This window comes from Vitis riparia, chromosome 15 (assembly GCF_004353265.1).
Source record: "Vitis riparia cultivar Riparia Gloire de Montpellier isolate 1030 chromosome 15, EGFV_Vit.rip_1.0, whole genome shotgun sequence".
NCBI lineage: Eukaryota > Viridiplantae > Streptophyta > Magnoliopsida > Vitales > Vitaceae > Vitis > Vitis riparia.
Window position 1 is genome coordinate 8,468,041 of NC_048445.1, and position 21,377 is coordinate 8,489,417.

The 21,377-nt window shown below is 33.9% G+C and overlaps 3 protein-coding genes across 4 annotated transcripts; all 3 read left to right on the top strand.

Moving 5' to 3' along the window:
* The first annotated feature begins 719 nt into the window (after positions 1-719).
* On the top strand, positions 720-2,110 carry LOC117932720. Its single transcript, XM_034854013.1, has 6 exons — positions 720-831; positions 963-1,023; positions 1,126-1,264; positions 1,357-1,412; positions 1,585-1,714; positions 1,806-2,110. Exons 2-6 carry the CDS (start codon positions 1,007-1,009, stop codon positions 1,893-1,895), a joined length of 432 nt encoding a protein of 143 aa, XP_034709904.1. The 5' UTR covers positions 720-831; positions 963-1,006; the 3' UTR covers positions 1,896-2,110.
* A 13,223-nt stretch (positions 2,111-15,333) lies between these two features.
* LOC117932721 lies at positions 15,334-16,918 on the top strand. 2 transcript variants are annotated; one of them, XM_034854015.1, is made up of 7 exons: positions 15,334-15,427; positions 15,631-15,664; positions 15,796-15,856; positions 15,959-16,073; positions 16,165-16,220; positions 16,393-16,522; positions 16,614-16,918. In XM_034854015.1, exons 3-7 carry the CDS (start codon positions 15,840-15,842, stop codon positions 16,701-16,703), a joined length of 408 nt encoding a protein of 135 aa, XP_034709906.1. In that variant the 5' UTR covers positions 15,334-15,427; positions 15,631-15,664; positions 15,796-15,839; the 3' UTR covers positions 16,704-16,918. The 2 variants fall into 2 exon arrangements, with proteins under 2 accessions (XP_034709906.1, XP_034709905.1); XM_034854014.1 differs by lacking the exon at positions 15,334-15,427 and having other exon boundaries at positions 15,474-15,664.
* Positions 16,919-19,383: 2,465 nt separating this feature from the next.
* Positions 19,384-20,726, top strand: LOC117931932. The gene is made up of 7 exons (XM_034853003.1): positions 19,384-19,411; positions 19,546-19,647; positions 19,779-19,839; positions 19,937-20,063; positions 20,156-20,211; positions 20,393-20,525; positions 20,604-20,726. Exons 3-7 carry the CDS (start codon positions 19,823-19,825, stop codon positions 20,724-20,726), a joined length of 456 nt encoding a protein of 151 aa, XP_034708894.1. The 5' UTR covers positions 19,384-19,411; positions 19,546-19,647; positions 19,779-19,822.
* The last annotated feature ends 651 nt before the right edge of the window (positions 20,727-21,377 follow it).

Below are 21,377 nucleotides of genomic sequence, written 5' to 3' on the forward strand. Positions count from 1 at the left end.
GTTAAACAAATGAGACTTGAGCATAAAAAGACGAGACCAAGATACAAAGAAATGAGGCCAAGGTACAAAGTGATGCAACCCCAATTATATATTGTGTAAGCAAATGAGACTTGGTTACAAAGGCATGAGACTCAAGTTGTACATGTGATCGATAACTAGTCTATTGGTAGTGCCTTTTTTGCATCCACTAAAAAATTATCCTTCAATGCTGCATTAGGACCCTAATTTCTAAGAGATTTTAGATTACTTTGTAACAAGGGAGATAGACAAGGGTTAAAATTTTAATTTACATTTTTTGATGTTTGAATTACACCTTATGTCAAAATATTCTTTTATTGAATTATTTTATATATAATAAAAACATGTGGTGGCAAGGTGGTAATATGAAGGTTGTTGAGTGTAATGACAATCTTGCGTAACTGTTTAGAGTATATAATCATCACTATTCCTCTTCCACATTCACAACTGTCTCTCTTTCGAACCAATTAACAAACTCCCGCTTTCTCTCACTTTCCCAAGAAAATTCAATCATATACTTTGGAAGTTGTTGATTTCACATTCAACAATTTCTTGGTCATTTTGGTCATCAATCCGGTAAAATTCTCTGAACTCCTCTCTTCCTTTTTCTCCGGAGATCCATTTCGAGTAGTTCATTTGCTTTGTTTCTTGTTGAAGAATCATATATGTTTCTCTATCACTTTCTCTCACCTTCGGTCTCACTTTCTCCAGAAAATCAAATTCAAGTTTGCTAGCTTTCAAGAATCTGATCACTTGGGTGTTGCTGATTTCACATTCAGCAATTTCTTCTCAGTGTTGTTCATCATCGATTAGGTACAGATTCTTTTATCCTTTGTTTCTTTTTCTTGATATCCTCGTCCAGTACAATTTCTTTCTCAGTTTCTTGGTCAAGAATCTGAAACACAAATTCACTTGGAAGTTGTTAATTTCTGTTTTCTGATCAGATTCCCTTTTCACTTGGAAGCTGTTTCTTTCAAATTAATCCAACATGTATGCTAATTTCTGGTACATTCCCTGATTGAATCCTTTTCATCTCAACTCTCATCTTCTTTATAAAATTTTTGTTCTTTCTGATCTTGAACTTAATTATAAATGCATGGGGTCAAGGAAAGTGATAGTTCCGAAAACATCAAGACCAACCACATCAACACAGGACCCAACTCCAGCACAGGATCCGGACCCAACTCCAACATGGCTCAGCTGTCATTACTGCTCTCGGTTCTTTATTAGCAACCTAAATGTTCGAGTATGTCTCTCTCCATATATCAGAAATTAATTGGAGCATTTTATGTTTTACATTTTTCTTTTATGTTTCTTTGATGAACGTTCTCCTTGTAGGGTGTTGTTGTACAAGCCAGGGAACCCAATACTAGCTACCATGTGGTTGATTACATGTATGTTTTTCATTTATTATTACACTTGCTAGTAGGTTTTTTAATGTGCTTGGTTGGGAATAAAGAAAAAGATCGATTCTTATTAATTTGAATTGTTACAGATAGGGTAGCTTTATTTTTGTGGATTTTAATCACAACATAAGGCTACGTTTGTGTTTGTTCATGGATGCAGTACTAACACTTACCGTCCAGACGATGGATTAATAATTTCTGAATGGATTACAGCTGAAAATGGGGAGAATAATTTGGCCTTGACCCGTATCTACTGTGACAGATGCAGACTACCTGCTGGCTGGAAAGTCGTAAGAAATTAATTTGGCCTTGTTGCTGTGAATTTTCTGTTTTATATGTTGGCAAGCTCTAATCTCAAGCTCAATATCTCGTCACATGCAGCTTCAGCGGAGCCAAACTCACCCTATTGTCGATATAGGCCATGTTTTGCTGCCAGTTACTCCTCCTGCTGCTTCTCCTTCTCAGCCATAATGGCTGATGGCTCTCCATATATACAGTGGATGTGGCTCGTGGCTGATGGCTCTCTCTGTTACTTAAGAATCTCAATACAGTAGTTATCCAATGCAATGTACTTGTGATGTAATACCAATTGCTAGCTAGTACCAGCTCTGTTGCATGAAAACTTGAAGCAATGTTTTCAGAAGCTTTCATGTTGGGTTGAATAAATTCATGAGAATTCTATGTCGTAATGTGTAAATGACTTCCTTCTCTTCATGGTATCCAAGTTGCTATGCCCAAAAGGATTGAACATCTGACCCGTTAGTGCTGTTGGGATTAATGAATTCATTAGAAATGTAATAAGATTTGATTCAAATGGTATCCCACTTGCTTAATTAGTTAATTAATAAATTCAAATGGTATCCAAGTTTTTATTCATTTTGCCATTTAATAACTCATAATCTTTCTGTCTAAAACCTTGGCACAAACCTCAAAAAAGGTCCCTTGATAAAGATTCAGTGAAAGATAAAGTAAATTTTTTTTTTTTGTTTTTTAAACAGTTTGGGGAATGGAAAGTGATCTACTAGTGTGTAATGTATGAATTATACCATTTGATATGTTTTAGTTAGGGATGACAATGGAGTGAGTTTTCTTGGATACCCGACATTTCACGATCCTAATAAAATGAGTATGAAAAAATGATAAATAAGTTAGGGGTGAGTTTGGATTTTTATTTTTTTTATAATTTTTTTAGAACCAAGATAGTATTGCCTTATTTTTTATTTATATTTATTTTTAATATAATTAATTTTTTTATAAATTAAAAATTGAAAAAAAAAAAACCCTAAATGGATGGGGAAGGTGGGTATAAGAATTTCCCACACCCACCTTGCCCTAGCCGTTTATTTATTTATTTATTTTTAGGATGGGGATGAGAATATTTTTAAATAATCAAGATGGGATCAGGATGAGGGCGTCTCATTCAAAACTTGCCTTGTTATCATCCTTAATTTTAGTTATCTTGTCTTTCAATCCATTTTTGGGTTATAGAAAATTTATGACACACTTTTAATGCTTGGATTTTATGTTTTTTCCCTTGATTTTGTAATTATAGGGTTTGAGTAAGGGATTGTTGGGATTAAGTTTCTAAAAGTAATATATGATATAACAAAGTTAGACAAAACTATCCCCTTGGTGATCCCACGTTTTTCACGTGCGTTCGCACTTAACTGGCGAGACTCGCTTTTTAAATTTATGGAAAAATTGTATTTTTGTAAAAAAAACTTAGAGTCGCCACTCACTTTTATTTATTTTTTTAAAGGGGAAAAAAAGTAAGAACAAAACCCCTAAAATGACTTCTGAATTTTGGAAAAACTATATGCGAAAAACTTAAGTTTGGGTTCGGGGATCAGGTTACCTATTAGGAAGGTACCTTCAAAGAGGTAACACCCCTCTAAGCCTTAAAAGGGTCTTTACTAGCTAAGTTAAGGGAAATATGACAATTACTCAATTGATTGAGGATACCCATATAGATTGAGGTGACTTCAAAACCCTGATAATTCTAACGTGTCAAACAAGGATTCAATTCACAATCATAAAGAAAGGATAATATACGTGCTTAGATCAGTAATTTAAATGTCATCACCAAAACACCAAAGTAAGTTCAGGTATTATGTCACTCAACATGCATTTTATCATAGTAAATCAAATGAACATCAAGGCACCTGAAGTCAATATCAAACATGGATATAGTTTCCAATGACATACATATTCATGCAACTTTTTTTAAAAAAGATAGAGAGCGTACTTGAGTGTCAAGCATTAGCACTTCATAGAATAAGAATGTTAGTTTACAAGTAATAATTTTATATTATCTGCAATAAGCATTTTATCCAAATCATGGAACATCACTTCTCAAAATAAGAATTTTAATCCAACAACTTAATCAAATAACATTCTTTATAGTAAGAAAATTTAAAAAATTAAGAATTACCATTGCTACAGGGGAAAACTTTAAACTCCATAACACAATCAAACAATATAAAATTAACATGAAACACACTTACTGGTTATTATTATGAAGCTAAATATTTGACATTCTAGAAAACTTATTTAACATAAAATCAACCTAAAATTAACTACTAGAAATTAAATATTATAATATTAATCATGAAACTAATTTATTCTATATTCAGAAAAATCATTTAACATACGATTGTCGAATTGACATTTTAGAAAAACTAATTTGTGTCAACCTAAAAATAAAATTTTCAAATTCTTGTCTTCCAATTATCTCCCAAAATTAGTCAACTAAAATTTAAAGATTCTAATTTTCTACCATTTTCAAAAATTTAAAACTAAAATTTAAAAAAAAAAAATCATATTTTGTACTATTATTAAAAACAAATCAAAACTAAAATTTAAAAATTCCATTTTTGTACTATTATTAAAAACTAATCAAAACTAAAAGTTTAAAATTCCAATTTTCCACTATTATTAAAAATTAATCAAAACTAAAATTTAAAAATTCCAATTCTCTACTATTATTAAAAATTAATCAAAACTAAAATTAAAAAAAAAAATCCAATTTTCCACTATTATTAAAATTAATCAAAACTAAAATTTAAAAAATCCAGTTTTCGACTATTATTAAAATTAATCAAAACTAAAATTTAAAAATTCCATTTTTCCACTATTATTCAAAATTAACCAAAACTAAAAAATAAAAAATAAAAAATTAAAATAGAGAATTTAAGAAAACTAATTTACCATGAATCATTGAGAAATAGCAATTAAAATGAATGTTAAAAATTATTTTAATTGTTTTCATGTTCAAATGAATTTATAAGGAATAAAATAAAAATTCTTATGCCATGAGATCAACCTAACAAATGAACACTTTAAATAAATAATGAATACATAGTAGCTTCAAATCTAAACTACAATAACACGAAATGAATAAATAAATAATAACACAATATGGTTCATGATCTAGGCACATTATTGCCTAATGCATATTATAATATAAATCCTACATGGAATGCCAAGACCACTATGCATCAAGAATTCTTTAAACAATAAAAGTTAGTTGACTTTGAATGTCATGCAATACTATAATAATTAATGAACATTGGCAGTGGTCATTTGATGCATGCTAGAAAACTTTCTTATGCATGTTGCCTAAAAAAAAAAAACTTTGGTTGAATGCCTCACTTTTGGTGTCGTTCGAGTTGTGTGTTTGGAGCGCTTTTTCAAAAGTACAAACTGATTCTCTATTATGTTGAATTAGAGAAAGAATTATTGAGAAACAATGGCTTAACTTTTTCATTGATTAAGAATGAATATATATACACAAAGATGGGTATTGCCGTGAGTTACCCAAAACATAAAAATAGGAAACAATATTAGAATTAGGGAATTACAACAAAAATAGGAAATTACAACTAATTACAGAAATTTAAAAATATAAAGAAAATCTATTATAATGAATTCTCTAATATGCCCCCTCAAGATGGAGCTCCGGAGGAGACACCAATCTTGACCTGTAATTCGTGGAAGCAGCTTCGTGGAAGTGGTTTAGTAAAAATGTCGATAAGTTGATCTGCTGAGGAAACATGAGTAACACGAAGAGCACCTGATTACACTTGATCCTGAATAAAGTGATAGTCAATTGCCACATGTTTCATGGCACCAACATTGTCACAATAGATAACAGGCGGCGTAGGAAGAGTGACACCAATCTCTGTGAGAAGGGAACAAATCTAATTGATTTCTGAAGTAGTAGCGGCAATTGATCGATACTCAACCTCTATGGATGACCGAGCAATTGCACGCTGTTTCTTGGATGACCAAGAAATTGGATGACAACCAAGATAGACAATATATGCACTTGTAGAGGTATAGTCGTCTTTGTTGCCATCCCAATCTGCATCTGAGAAGGCATGAAAAGAAAGTGTATTTGCCTTATGAAGAAATAATCCATGAGTTAATGTGCCACACAAATATCGAAGCAGTTGTTTTGCAACATTCCAATGTTTAGACATCGGGCGATGCATGAATTGGGATAGCTTGTTAATAGCATATGATAGGTTTGGGCGAGTGAGGCAAATATATTGTAGATTGCCAACAATGGTTCTATATTTTGTGCAGTTAGTGAGAGTTGTACCTGAATGAAGTGTGAGATTTCCATCTGTAACAAGTGGTGTAGCAATAGGTTTTGCACTAGACATTTTTTTCTGGGCAAGAAGATCAGAGATGTAGCGCCTTTGAGTAAGCAACACACTGGATGGAGTGGTAAGAACCTCAATGCCGAGAAAGTAGGCCAAGACGCCAAGATCCTTGATTGAAAATCTTTGTGCCAGGAGGTCAATGTAGAGCTGAATAATATTGGTGTTGGTACCTGTGATAATAATGTCATCCATATAAACAAGTAGATATATAGTAAAGTCACATGAATGGAGAATGAATAGAGAAGTGTTTGCATGAGAGTTTGTGAACCCAGACTCAATGAGGAACTGGCGAAGTTCAAGATACCAATCCCGTGGGGCCTGTTTGTGTCCATATATAGCCTTCTTTAATTTGCATACATGTGTTGGATTGTCTCTATCAACAAATCCCAGAGGTTGGGCCATGTGGACATCTTCGGAAAGATGGCCTTGAAGAAAGACATTATTAACATTAAATTGTTGCAACTGCCAACCTTTACTAGCTGCCAGGCTTAGAACAAGTCATATTGTTGTTGGCTTGACAACCAGATTAAAGGTGTCATGATAATCCACTCTAGGTCACTGATGAAAACCTTTGGCAACTAATTTGGCTTTATACCTGTCAACAGAACCATCAAGAAGCCATTTAATACGAAAAACCCACTTACATCCAACAAGATTTTGCATAGAAGTAGATGGAACAAGCTCCCAATTTCCATTCAGAATAAAAACATCAAATTCATCATTCATAGTTGTCTCCATTTGGGATCGGCTAGGGCTTAGTTAATAGTATGAGGCTCAATGTCTGATGGTTGAGAAAAGACAACATTGAGATTTATCTTGGTTAGGGGTTTGTGGATGTTGTTTTTGGCTCTAATGGTCATGGGATGGGTATTTTGATGGGTGGGTGGGGTTGTGGTTGAAACAGAAGAGGTCTTAGAATTGTGTGGTTCTGGTGGTAAATGGTCAATTGGTGAGGAGGGGCGGTCGATCGGTTGGGCATTTTGGGATGGATGTTGACACGAGGAATCCCTTTGTGGAGGCGAATTAAGTGAGCCATTTGAAACAGGTAGAGTTTGGATCTGGAGAAGCCAGTTGGAAGTGATCTATGGGATTGGATGAACTAGATGGGATTGGTGAGTGGTAAAAGGAAAAGAGTTTTCAAGAAATTTGACATGACGAGAAATATATGTTTTAGAAGTGGACAGATCAAGATAGATATAAGAATTTTGTGTTGAAGAGTAACCAAGAAAAACACAAGGAGTGGAACTAGAGTCAAGTTTATGTTGAGAATAAGGATGAAGCCATGGATAACATAAGCAACTGAACACCAAAAGTTTAGTGTAGTTGGGTGGAAACTTAAAGAATTTGTCAAAAGGAAATGAGAGATGTAAAGTGGGTGTAGGCATATGGTTGATGAGATATACAACAGTGGCAAAAGCGTAAGTCCAATAAGTTAGAGACATCGATGCATGAGTGAGAAGAGATAGACTAGTTTTAACAATATGGTGATGACATCATTCAGAAAGACCATTGTGTTCAGGTGTATGTGGTGGTGTAGTAAGATGGGATATACCATTGGTGAAGAGAAAATTATCAAGGGCTTGATATTCGCCACCATTATATGAATAGAAGGTAACAATTCGGTGTTTAAATTTATTTTCGACTAATGCCTTGAAGTGCACAAAGACATCATACACATGGGATTTCCTTTTAAGTGGATAATACCAAATATACTATGTATAATGGTCAACAAAAATAACATAGTACTGAAAACCATCAACAGAAGAAACATGAGAGGTCCTTACATTAGAAAAGATAAGTTCAAACGGATGGGATGAGGTTAAGGTAGAAGAAGAAAATGGAATTTTATGACTTTTATTACATGAACAGGCATTACAATGTGTGGAAGAGGATAACAAACTAGACAATGGTAAAGAAAACTTGGAGATAATATTTTTCATAATTGTAAATGATGGATGACCTAGTCTAAAGTGCCACTTGGACAAAGTGGCCTTGACACTAGAAAATGTAAACAACGGTGAAGAGGTAACAAAGGGGAATGTAGTCGGCCACTCATATACGCAATCCTTTTGAGTGGCCATGGGAATGTAACAAAAGGGAATATATTGAAATCCTTAGGTTCACCCATCAAAAGGATTTTCCCTGTGTTTAGATCTTTCACTTGAAAAGTAGAGGGTGAGAATTCAACAGAAACATGGTTATTAGTGCAAAATTGATAAATTGAAATTAAGTTTTTTTGCATGGAAGGGACACAAAGGACGTTTTGTAAAGTAAAAGTGTTAGAGGAAGTAGGTATGGTGGTAGAACCGGTATGTGTGATGGGAAAGGTCGATCCATCGTCGATCATGACATCATTAGATCCTTGATATGGGTTATGAAGAGAGAGATTGCTCAAGTCAGACGTAACGTGGTGAGATGCTCCACTATCCAACAGCTAAGTAGGAGTAGTGTTGTTGTCAAGAACAACATGATAGGCTCATAGTTACCAGGGTGTGAAGGGGCGATGTCCCTAAGTGCCTTGAGGACGAGGTGTCGAGGATTGTTGATTAGTGACAAGTCGAAACATCGGGCATCGTTTGACAGTGTGTCCTTGAATACTGCGTGCTTGACAATGACCCAAATAAGGTTTAGGTTAGCGTTGATCATGAGGAGAAAACACTGTGGTAGGGTCTAGTTGTTGTGGAGTGGTGGCTAGTGGACGCCAATTTGGACGATTCTGGAAGGCTCTGGGATTTGTCGTTGCTGGTAGTGATAGAGGAGATGGTTGAGTGGTCTGAAGAGATGCTTCTTTGTTGAGAAGTTTCTCATGGAGCTCAACAAAAGAAATTGACGTGTCACGGGCATTAATTGCATTAATGACAGATTTGTACTCATCACTGAGTTCGTCAAGAACCCGATCAATAAGATCCTCGTCATCAATTGGCTTTCCCAAAAGGGCAAGTTCATCGGCACGAGTCTTTATCGCCTGCATATATTCACTAATTGATTTTGAGCCCTTGGCATACTACTTTAATTGTTCCTTCAATTGTTTAATATGACCACGAGATGGTTTGGCATAGGTATTGGCTAAGGTTTGCCATGCATCAAGGAAAGTGGTGGTGCGGACAATAAGCGGTTGTAGTGACGATGATGGTGGGTGGTGGTGGAGTATGAGTGCCATCAATGAAGTGATGAATATTATAACCTTCAAGAAGAGATTGGATTTGAAGGCTCCATGTGAGATAATTGGTGGATGAGAATTTGGTGATATTGGAGAGATTGATTGTAAGGAGGGGATGTTGAGGATCTTGTGAGTTTTGGATGGTGATAGGATCATTGGTGGAAGAGAGGGATGCACCAGAAGCCATTGAGGAGACTGGTTGTAGAAAAAAAAAAGAGGAAGAAAATACACCCAAGAAGATTAGGCTCTTGATACCATGTTGAATTAGAGAGAGAATTATTGAGAAACAATGACTTAACTTTTCCATTGATTAAGAATGAATATATATACACAAAGATGGGCATTGCCGTGAGTTACCTAAAACTCAAAAATAGGAAACAATCCTAGAATTAGAGAATTACAACAAAAATAGGAAACAATCCTAGGATTAGGGAATTACAACAAAAATAGGAAATTACAACCAATTACAAGAATTTAAAAATAAAAAGAAAATCTATTATAATGAATTCTCTAATATATTATTGGCAGCATGCCAACGTGAATGAAAAGTACAATAGTAAGTCTCTCTCATCTAGACATGTCAATTGCCTCAGATTAACCACCTAAGTTTTTTGCCCAAGAATTGCTCATTCAATGTGATAAGACAAAACCATGAATGTCACTCTTATCGATCTCAGTTATTTAGACTAAACATAGGATAGGGTCCTCGTGGCCATCAAATGAGTGGTAGATTCAGTAAGAGCCACTATTCAGTTTTGATCCAATTTAGACTACAAGTGGACGATCTCCAAATAAAAGCTTGCTACCCCGATTTTTCATTAAGAAAATTTATATCGATACAAATAGATAAAAATGCCATGTGAGCAAAATCTGCAATTGGAGGGGTATTCTAATGAGAAATTAACAATAAGTTTGAGCTGGGTGTGAACTTCCATGGTTCCACGCATGGGATTAGAGAAGGAGAATTATTGATAAGGTCCTAGTTCAGGGGAACATCATTATTTACTACCATCGATCAACACCTGTCTCTTTTGGGTTTATGACTCCCATGCCTTCATAGTCAAGCAACCCAATGATGGATTATGTACAAAGCTTTGCTGAATGTCATAAAAAGCAATACTTGAGCAGAAACTTAGTTGGCAAAACTTGGTACCAACAAGTCAGCATCCAATCTGCCCAACTCAGTAATATCCACAGCCTGAATGGTCATAGAGGGTTTGAAAACAAAGCATGAAGCCAAGAAAAGGCTATGTCAAAAGGGAAGAAGATACATGAAGGAACACTAAATTCATTTCCCACATCAATCACGGACTAGCAAAGTGTATCAACTACAAACACCGCAAGTTGAATGAACTAGGTCTGAGGGAATTTGCTTCACCACATCTCCCATAAGTGGTTTCTGGTTTTTCATACAGGTACAGAACAAGTGGGCAAGTGATGATGATGATGATGATAAAGGGTTAGAATAGGATACCAATTTTTTATTTTATTTTAAATAAATCGATTTGAGTGAAGTAGACTATACAAATGTGTCTAGACATGGAAGCAAAAAGAGACTACACAGTCTGCAAATGAGAAGAAGGCTCAAGCAAATGGCTGCATGATGAGCAAAGTGACTGAAAACAGTCAACTCAATCAACTAGGAGCTTAGTAATTTCCACAACTGTCACAAAGTGGTCTATGATCGGGACAAGGACGAAGACCAACTCTATCTTCTTCATTCTGCAAGAATCATCCTACTTCTCATTATGCCTAAAATGATACGTAACTACCAAATCAAAATTGAAAGTCTCCTAAATACTAGAATCAGAATGTCTTTCTAAGGGACAAAGCCAATCTTATGGAAAAATGTATACTTGCAAACTATCACTATCAACACTCGGCAAGTCTAGATCATGTCAAGCCCGACAGAGGTGATCTGGTAAAAGTTCGGGTGTGGGTGGATGGATGCATGGGGTTCATCGAAGATAACCATGCAATGCAAAGACTGCATGCACTTAGGAGCGAGTAGAAAGAAACTTAAGTTGTAGCTTTCTGGAATTATTCACATCTCTTTGTGTCAAGGCACTTAAAAACACGTTCTAAGATGCTTCTAGACTTAACAATTTCATAATCATACTACTCATATGTGGCCTCAGCATTCAGTAACCCACAGACATATACAATATCTAATGTTCACAATCAAACATCAAAATGAACCCAAAATGGGCAAGGGCAGGGTAGAATAGTGTAAAATGGGATAATATGAAACATGTTATAATCATACCTGGACAAAGATGACCAACTCTTACACTGCTTCCCTTATCTTGTTGCTCTCTTTCTCTTTCTTTCTCTCATCATTTTCTCACTATCAGAACCTTTCAATTTTTTATGACAAAATCCCCAATATTGCATCCTCCATTTTTTGCTTTTCCCATACCCCTTATAAAAAGAACTTTTCTCCTAAAAATAGCCCCTCATATGGTTTTTTCAAAACCCCCTCTTTCCCCATGTAAAAACTCTTCGAAAATCCCACCTCAACTCTTTCAAATTCTGGCATATCACATTTCCTGATGCCCATGTGCCCTAGCCCATTCCTCTTACTTATTGCATGGGTGTCCATAACATGGTCTTCACTTGTATCCTAATTTCCAATAAAACATCAATTATGCCTTGTTGACTGCATGTACATAGAAAAGATTACATGCACCCAAATGGCTATGCATGGCCATTCAAAGGTGGGACCTGAGAAACTTAGACTATTGGTAAGGCCTAGTTGAGGTGCAATTCAAAAGTGAATCCAAGTTGCACTTTGACCCACTTAAATTCGTAGGGCAATATCCCAACACTAATGGGAGTTGCATGGCTGCCACATGATTAAACACTTAAACCTCTATTGCACTTAGTGTGACTAGATACTAATGCATGGGTAGTTGAGGCTCGAATTATAACAACATCTTCACTTATTAAAACTGTTGCTTCTTCTAAACTTTTATTTGCACTGTACTTCTTACATGTTTTGACAAAATCTTTTGAGAATGACCACATGCTTGCCAAGGATGTTTTTTGGAAATTGCATACCAGTCCTCAATCTCTGATATATACTAGTCAAATCCCATGCAAAATAAAATAAGGATGAATGTAAGAATAAGGCAAACTAAAAAAATACTAAACATCAAAATTATGCGATAAAAAAAATAGTATATCAATCACACGTATATTTAAAATTGATTATTAATCACACACATGCAAAAGAAATCAAACTGCAAATCTCATGCCAAAATAATAATAATAATAATAATAATAATAATAATGAAATAAAAAGAAAGTAGATGAAACAAGCACAAATATTTACAACCAAATGGGAGAGAACCAAAAAATTGAAAATTCATCTTGTACATCTAAATATCGAAAAACTCATTTCTTGTAGTCGAAGATCCAACATCAATCCAAAGCTCACTTATTCTCAAAACTCAGAAATCAAACTCAAAAACTAACTTAAGTGAATTATGCCTATAGAAGCATTCAAGTGGAACCTATCCTAAAAAAAGATCCGAATGAGACTTAATCTTAACTCGAAAGGCCAAAGGATGACCATGAATTAAGAAGTATAGGAAGACACGTAATGTCACATGTGCTAATAGAACAAAATCGAGGGTCTACCCTTGCTATCATTTTGGTATATTGACATTGATTTGAGCATTCATCCCATATATTTTACATTGTACATGATTTGAATGCATTAGGAATTGCAAAAAGGATATAAGTCATGAGTTCCTTATAAGTAGATAAGTTGTACATAGTTGGTTCATAAATTTGGGCAATCCAGTAGAGACTGTAGTGCACCACCTTCTAATTGGATTAGATGACTTGTCTTGGCCGTTGGGATGAATTTCCCATGGTGAGTGCACTAATGTATGTAATGCACATTGGACAAGACCTGCGGTGAATTATGACTTAAGACTATCAATTGCCATGATTCACTAAGTTACTATACTGCATGAACTCTCAACCTTGAGAGGATATTGAGTCTGTGTCAAAATCCATAGGAGGCTTTGACTTATGGGTGAAACCTTAAAGTTGTCATATATCTCTATGGATTGGGTCAGTATTGATGGAGGCTGGTGACAATAAGTATTCTTAATAAAGGCACCATGATATCTTATGGGATTGAGATAGTATGCCCAATTAGGTGATCCAAAGGACATGTGATCATGAAATCGATGGTCATAGTAATTCTTTTAGTTGAATTTGACATATGTTTCTTAGAGTTAGAGTACGTCAGTTAATCACATAATAAGTGAGATCTATAATTCAAGGATTTGAGAGGTAATATTGATAGGTGATAATACTACCTTATTAGATTATGAACACCAGTTCATGGGAAGTCTACATGTAGTGGATGGTAGGTCATAGATCTGAGTTTCGTTTGGGCCAATGCATTCATCTTCAAATTATTATGAAAGATATTTATTACAATATAACAAAATAAAAGACTATTTAGAGTTGAATGCCAATTATGAAATAGTGGTTCCTTGATAGACAATGCTAAATTAATTAACTTTGTTGCACAATTAAAAGTGGCTTTATCCGGAGATTGAGCACTTTCCCCCATTGGAGGGAATTTAAAGGCTTTTTACAAACTTCTTGCTTCATGGGTTTGGTGTTGCCTAACTACAAAGGCTTTTTACTCGAGATGGCCTTGAGGTTTGGTGGCTAGAGGGTAGTGCTTTGGGATGGTCTTCTTTTTGTTCGCCTTAGGAACTATGAAAATGAGAAATATTTTTTAGGAAAAAACTTAGTTACTAAATTGGGACCCACTGCACTTTGTATGTGGACTGTTGATAATATATGGTTAAACAAATGAGACTTGAGTATAAAAAGGTGAGACCAAGATAAAAAAAATGAGGCTAAGGTACGAAGTGATGCAACCCCAAATAGATATTCTCTAAGCAAATGAGACTTGGTTACGAAGGCTTCAGAATCAAGTTATACATGTGATATCTAGTCTATTGGTAGTGCCTTTTTTGCATCGACTTAAAAATTATCCTTCAATGCTGCATTAGGACAATTTCTAAGATATTCTAGATTACTTTGTAACAAGGGAGATAGACGAAAGGCACCTTTTCAAAACATAAATCTTTTTGAAATGGCCATACAATTTAATAAAATTAGTAATTAATAAGGTATAATTAGTTTTAGAAGGTAGTGATATTTATTTTATTATACTTAACCAGTGAATATTTTAATTGAATAATACACTATATTTTTAATATAGAGCGCAATAAAAATTGTAGAATATGTTATGTATTTTAAAAAGTAATAGTATAAAACATTTGATTATTTTTTGAAGAGAAAAATAAAAGATTTATAAATGACATATTTTCTAATTTGAAATGTTTGAATTATTTTTTAAAGACCAAAAGAATTAATATGGCTCTATGAGAGCGAGTAGTAATTTCCAAGGGAGTCCAAATTATTTGTGAAAACGGAGGCTTCACAAACCTAGCTTGTCCAAATTCATATCTCAATCAAATGATCATAGAATATTTAATAGAATTGGGATGAGGGTATATATATATATATATATATATATATATATTATTGTACTTGATGAATATTTTAATAAAATACTATAACACATTGTTAAAATGGAGAAATATAAAAATTATAAAATATCTTATGTTTTATAAAATCTAATATAACAAAATATTTGATTGGTGTTCCAAAAGAGAAAATAAAATTAAGGTAATTTAAAAAATTCACCACCAAGGGTTAAAATTTTAATTTATATTTTTTTTATGTTTGAATTAGAGCTCATTTGATAGTAATTCTAGAAATCACTTTTAATATTTTTAATGCTTGAAGATTTTCATTATTTAAGTGTTAGAAATACTAGAAACGGTTTCTAAAATCACTTCTAATAAATATTCTTTTACTAATTTATTTTATATATAATAAAAACATATGGTGGCAAAGTGGTAATATGAAGGTTGTTAACTGTAATGACAATCTTGCATAACTGTTTAGAGTATATAATCATCACTATTCCTCTTCCACATTCACAACTATCTCTCTTTCGAACCAATTAACAAACTCCCGCTTCCTCTCACTTTCCCAAGAAAATTCAATCATATACTTTGGAAGTTGTTGATTTCACATTCAACAATTTCTTGGTCTTTTTGGTCATCAATCCGGTAAAATTCTCTGAACTCCTCTCTTCCTTTTTCTCTGGAGATCCATTTCGAGTAGTTCATTTGCTTTGTTTCTTGTTGAAGAATCATATATGTTTCTCTATCACTTTCTCTCACCTTCGGTCTCACTTTCTCCAGAAAATTGAATTCAACTTTGCTAGCTTTCAAGAATCTGATCACTTGGGTGTTGCTGATTTCACATTCAGCAATTTCTTCTCAGTGTTGTTCATCATCGATTAGGTGCAGATTCTTTAATCCTTTGTTTCTTTTTCTTGATATCCTCGTCAAGTACAATTTCTTTCTCAGTTTCTTGGTCAAGAATCTGAAACTCAAATTCACTTGGAAGTTGTTAATTTCTGTTTTCTGATCAGATTCCCTTTTCACTTGGAAGCTGTTTCTTTCAAATTAATCCAACATGTATGCTAATTTCAGGTACATTCCCCGATTGAATCCTTTTCATCTCAACTCTCATCTTCTTTATGAAATTTTTGTTCTTTCTGATCTTGAACTTAATTATAAATGCATGGGGTCAAGGAAAGTGATAGTTCCGAAAACATCAAGACCAACCACATCAACACCGGACTCAACTGCAACATGGCTCAGCTGTCATTACTGCTCTCGGCTCTTTAGTAGCAGCCCAAATGTTCGAGTATGTCTCTCTCCATATATCAGAAATTAATTGGAGTATTTTATGTATCACACTTTCTTTTATGTTTCTTTGATGAATGTTCTCCTTGTAGGGTGTTGTTGTACAAGCCAGGGAACCCAATACTAGCTACTATGTGGCTGATTACGTGTATGCTTTTCATTTATTATTACACTTGCTTGTAGGTTTTTCAATGTGCTTGGTTGAGGATAAAGAAAAAGATCGACTCTTATTAATTTGAATTGTTACAGATAGAGTAGCTTTATTTTTGTGGATTTTAATCACAACATAAGGCTCGGTTTGTGTTTGTTCATGGATGCAGTACTAACACTTACCGTCCAGACAATGGATTAATAATTTCTGAATGGATTACAGCTGAAAATGGGGAGAATAATTTGGCCTTGACCCGTATCTACTGTGACAGATGCAGACTACCTGCTGGCTGGAAAGTCGTAAGAAATTAATTTGGCCTTGTTGCTGTGAATTTTCTGTTTTATATGTTGGCAAGCTCTAATCTCAAGCTCAATATCTCGTCACATGCAGCTTCAGCGGAGCCAAACTCACCCTATTGTCGATGTAGGCCATGTTTTGCTGCCAGTTACTCCTCCTGCTGCTTCTCCTTCTCAGCCATAATGGCTGATGGCTCTCCATATATACAGTGGATGTGGCTCGTGGCTGATGGCTCTCTCTGTTACTTAAGAATCTCAATACAGTAGTTATCCAATGCAATGTACTTGTGATGTAATACCAATTGCTAGCTAGTACCAGCTCTGTTGCATGAAAACTTGAAGCAATGTTTTCAGAAGCTTTCATGTTGGGTTGAATAAATTCATGAGAATTCTATGTCGTAATGTGTAAATGACTTCCTTTTCTTCATGGTATCCAAGTTGCAATGCCCAAAAGGATTGAACATCTGACCCATTAGAAATCTAATAAGATTTTATTCAAATGGTATCCCACTTGCTTAATTAGTTAATTATCCGAGAAATCAAGGGTAATTATTCAGTATGTTGCATTAACCAAACAAGACATATATGGTTAAACAAGTTTAAAATCGTTTAGGTATCTAATTCTAACAAAATAAGATTTTAATTTTTGAAATTAAGTAATTAGACAAGACCATAAAATAATTTAGACCTCTTTTATTCATAGGATACTTTAATATATGATTTACTATTAAAAAGAATCCATCACAACTCATCATTTTATAACAATCGATGGGTAGGGGAGCTAACCAGATGCTATTAATATTAAACTATTGAACTAATAAGATATTTGAAGTAACTATTTAGAAAAATTAAGGACATGTTTGGCGGAAGTTCCTTCAAAATTTTTAAATATATAGTAATTGACAATTTCTAATTTTAGACTAAAAATGTAAGATGATATAATTTCTCAAGATTAAGAATATTTGTTGTAATTTTCCTTCAAATGACATAAAATTATTACTCAATGCAATCTCTTTTCAATAAGTTTACTCATCCAGAACATAATAATTGTTAGGAGAGAACCAATCTCACCCATAACTCATGCATCATAGTCAATGGTCAATTCTTATGTTTAGGAATAATGTATGTTTACCTTGCATAACTCGTGTATTTTGGAAAGTCATCTTGTAAATATTTAAGGTTGTAATGTATATGAAAGACAATATACTATGACCATTCATTTTCTCTTATATGGTATCATAGCTATTCTAGCTCTCACAAGTTTCTTTTCACCATGACCGATGCAAACTCTTTGCCAACAATCATCTTGTTCATGGAAATCACAGTGTGATGCCCTCCTCCGAAATCACAATTGATGACAAGCAAAATTTGAATCCTAACTACAGTTTATTGATAAAAAAACCAACAAGAATGCCAAGAATCACCAAATAAGCAAGAATGCCCCAGTAATATGACAATTCTATGAGAAGAAATGCTATATTACTTGCCAATGTTATATTGCTAATTAGAAATCGTTCCTTTCATCCAACCCTACTGCCAACCCAACTATCAACACCAACACCTCCTCACCTAGTTGGCTCTTGGATATCGGTGCCCCCTATCATGTTTCATCGAATCTAAACAGCTTATCTCTTCAACAACCATACAAGGGTCCAAATGATATCTTCATTGGTGATGGTAGAGGTTTAGACATTACTCATGTTGGCAAGACAACTCTCTCCACTCCATCTCATTCTTTCTCTCTCTCTCGCAAATGTCTTGTGTGTTCCATTGAATAATTTCTGTCTCTCAATTCTGCAAGACAAATAATGCCTCCATTGACAAATCTAGTCTCCATAGTCATTTTCCTCTTGATATTGTTTATATAGATGTATGGGGACCCTCCCCTTTTCGTTCCATTGATGGATTCTCTTATTATGTTATTTTCGTTGATCATTTCACCAAATATTAAGGGTTGTTCCCCTTATCACATAAATCAGACATTTTTTCACTCTTTCCAAAATTAAGAAAATGGTTGAAAATTTTTTGAGCTCTTCCATTACTACCATTTACTCTTATGGTGGTAAAGAATACCAAGGCTACACATCTCAAGACATTGCTTTTGCCAAATGTCGTAATCGACACATTATATTCTATTTCATGTTTGAATCACAAGATTTGATATATTATAGAAGATAAGGTTTAGTATAAATGACATATTTTCTATTTTGAAACATTTAAATTATTTTTAAAGACCAAAACAATTAATATGTCTCTAATAGAGCGAATCGTAATCTCCAAGAATGTGCAAATTATTTTTTAAAATGGAGGTTTCACAAACCTAGCTTGTCCAAATCCATAACTCCATGAAAGGATCATAGAATATTTAATGGAATTGGTACGAGGGCATATATTTTTTTCTTATTGTACTTGATGAATATTTTAATAAAATATTATGACACATTCTTAAAATAGAGAAATATAAAAATTATAAAATATCTTGTCTTATAAAATCTAATATAACAAAATATTTTATCAGTGTTCCAAAAGAAAAATAAATTTAAGGTAATTTAAAATATTATTCATCATCCAACCAAGGGGTTAAAATTTTAATTGACATTCTTTGAGATTTGAATTACACATTATGTCTAAATAATATTATTTTAAATATAATAGAAACATGTGATGGCAAGGTGGCAATATGAAGGTTGTTGAGTGCAATGTCAATCTTCCATAACTGTCTAATGTATATAATCATCACTAGTCCTCTTTCACATTCATAACCACCTCTCTTTCAAACCAATTAACAAACTCTCGCTTTCTCTCACTTTCCCAAGAAAATTCAATCTTAATACTTTGGAAGTTGTTGATTTCACATTCAACAGTTTCTTGGTCTTTTTGATCATCATTCTGGTAAAATTCTCTTAACTCCTTTCTTCTTTCTTTCTTTCTTTATCTGGACATCCATTTCAAGTAGTTCATTTGCTTTGTTTCATATTGAAGAATCATAACTGTTTCTCTATCACTTTCGGTCTCAATTTCTCCAGAAAATAAAATTCAAGTTTGCTAGCTTTCAAGAATCTGATAACTTGGGTGTTGTTGATTTCACATTCAGCAATTTCTTCTCAGTGTTGTTCATCAGCGATCAGGTACAGATTCTTTAATCCTTTGTTTCTTTTTCTTGATATCCTTATCAAGTACATTTTCTCTCTCAGTTTCTTGGTCAAGAATCTGAAACTGAATTTCAATCGGAAGTTGTTAATTTCTTTTTTCTGATCAGATTCCCTTTTCACTTGGAAGTTGTTGCTTTCAAATCAATCCAACATGTCTGCTCGTTTCAGGTACATTTCCATTTTGAATCCTTCTCATCTCAGTTATCATCTTTTTGAGAATATTTTAGTTCTTTCCCTTAAACTCAATCTAAATGCATGGGTCAAGGAAAGTGACAGATTGGCCGGAAACACTGGAACCAGCCATACCAACACCGGAACCAACAGAAAATCCCGACGAATGGATCACCTGTAATCACTGCTCTCAACGCTTTATTAGCAGCCAAAATATTCGAGTATGTCTCTCCCCATATATCAGAAATTAATTGGAGTATTTTATGTTTTACATTTTTCTTTTATGTTTCTTTCATGAATGTTCTCCTTGTAGGGTGTTGTTGTCCAAGCCAGGGATCCCAGTGCTAGCTACTATGTGGCTGAGGACGTGTATGTTTTTCATTAATTATTATTATTTCCAGACACTTGCTAGTAGGTTTCTCAATGTGATTGGCTGAGAATTAAGAAAAGATTCTTATTAATTTGAATTGTTACAGATAGAGTAGGTTTATTTTTGTGTATTTTGATCATAATACTAAGTCTAGGTTTGTTATTTTGTTCATGGATGCAGTGCCAATATATTCCATCTAGACGATGTAGTACATCTAGGTTATAAAAGGATTAGAGCTGAGAATCAGGAGACTGATTTGACTTTGGCCCGAGTCTATTGTTCTACATGCAGACTACCTGCTGGCTGGAAAGTTGTAAGAAATTAATGCCATTCCCTTGTTGCTGTGGATTTTCTGTTTTATCTCACATGCAGCTCAATATCTCACATGCAGCTTCAGCGGAGCGAAAGCCACCCTATTGTCCATGGAGACGACTTTTTGCTTTATGTTCCTCCTCCTCCTCTTCCTCCTCCTTTTCTGTATGTTCCTCCTCCTCTTCGTCCTTCTGAGTCATAATGCCCTATTGACATGGCTCATGGCTGATGGCTCTCTGTTACTAAGAATCTCAATGCAGTTGTCCAATGTAATGTACTAGTGATGTAAAAACTTTAGGATGAGATGAGAAGTTTTGTTGCTGTCATGGCATCTTTATAATGTCTTGGCTATTTTGATAGTTTGTAATATTTCAAATACTCATTGTAGCTACTTTTGGACTTGGTTAATACTCCACTGTAGTAAAGTTTAGGTGAATATTCTGATTGAAACTTAGCAATAATATTGAAACATACCATTGAAATTTACCATAATTTTTCATACACAAAATTCATTGTTTAATTCCACTTGATAATTTCGAATGAATAAATTTTTCTAACTCCTTTTGCGCTAACTATTTATCTCTCTCTAACCATATATATATTGTTAATTTTAAAATCTTAGGAACAAAATAAATTTGAAGATAAAGATTCAATTAATTAAAGGAAGATAGATAAATAATTCTAATGGTTTAATCTTATACGTCAACTAAGGAAACCTTTTTCCCAAATCACTTGTATATTTAAAAAGATATTAACTATTCATTAATTTCATACTTTGGATGTTTATGACATCCTTGGTGTAATTACAATAATAGTACTAAGTAGTGATTAATAATGGTAAGAATATCCTTGA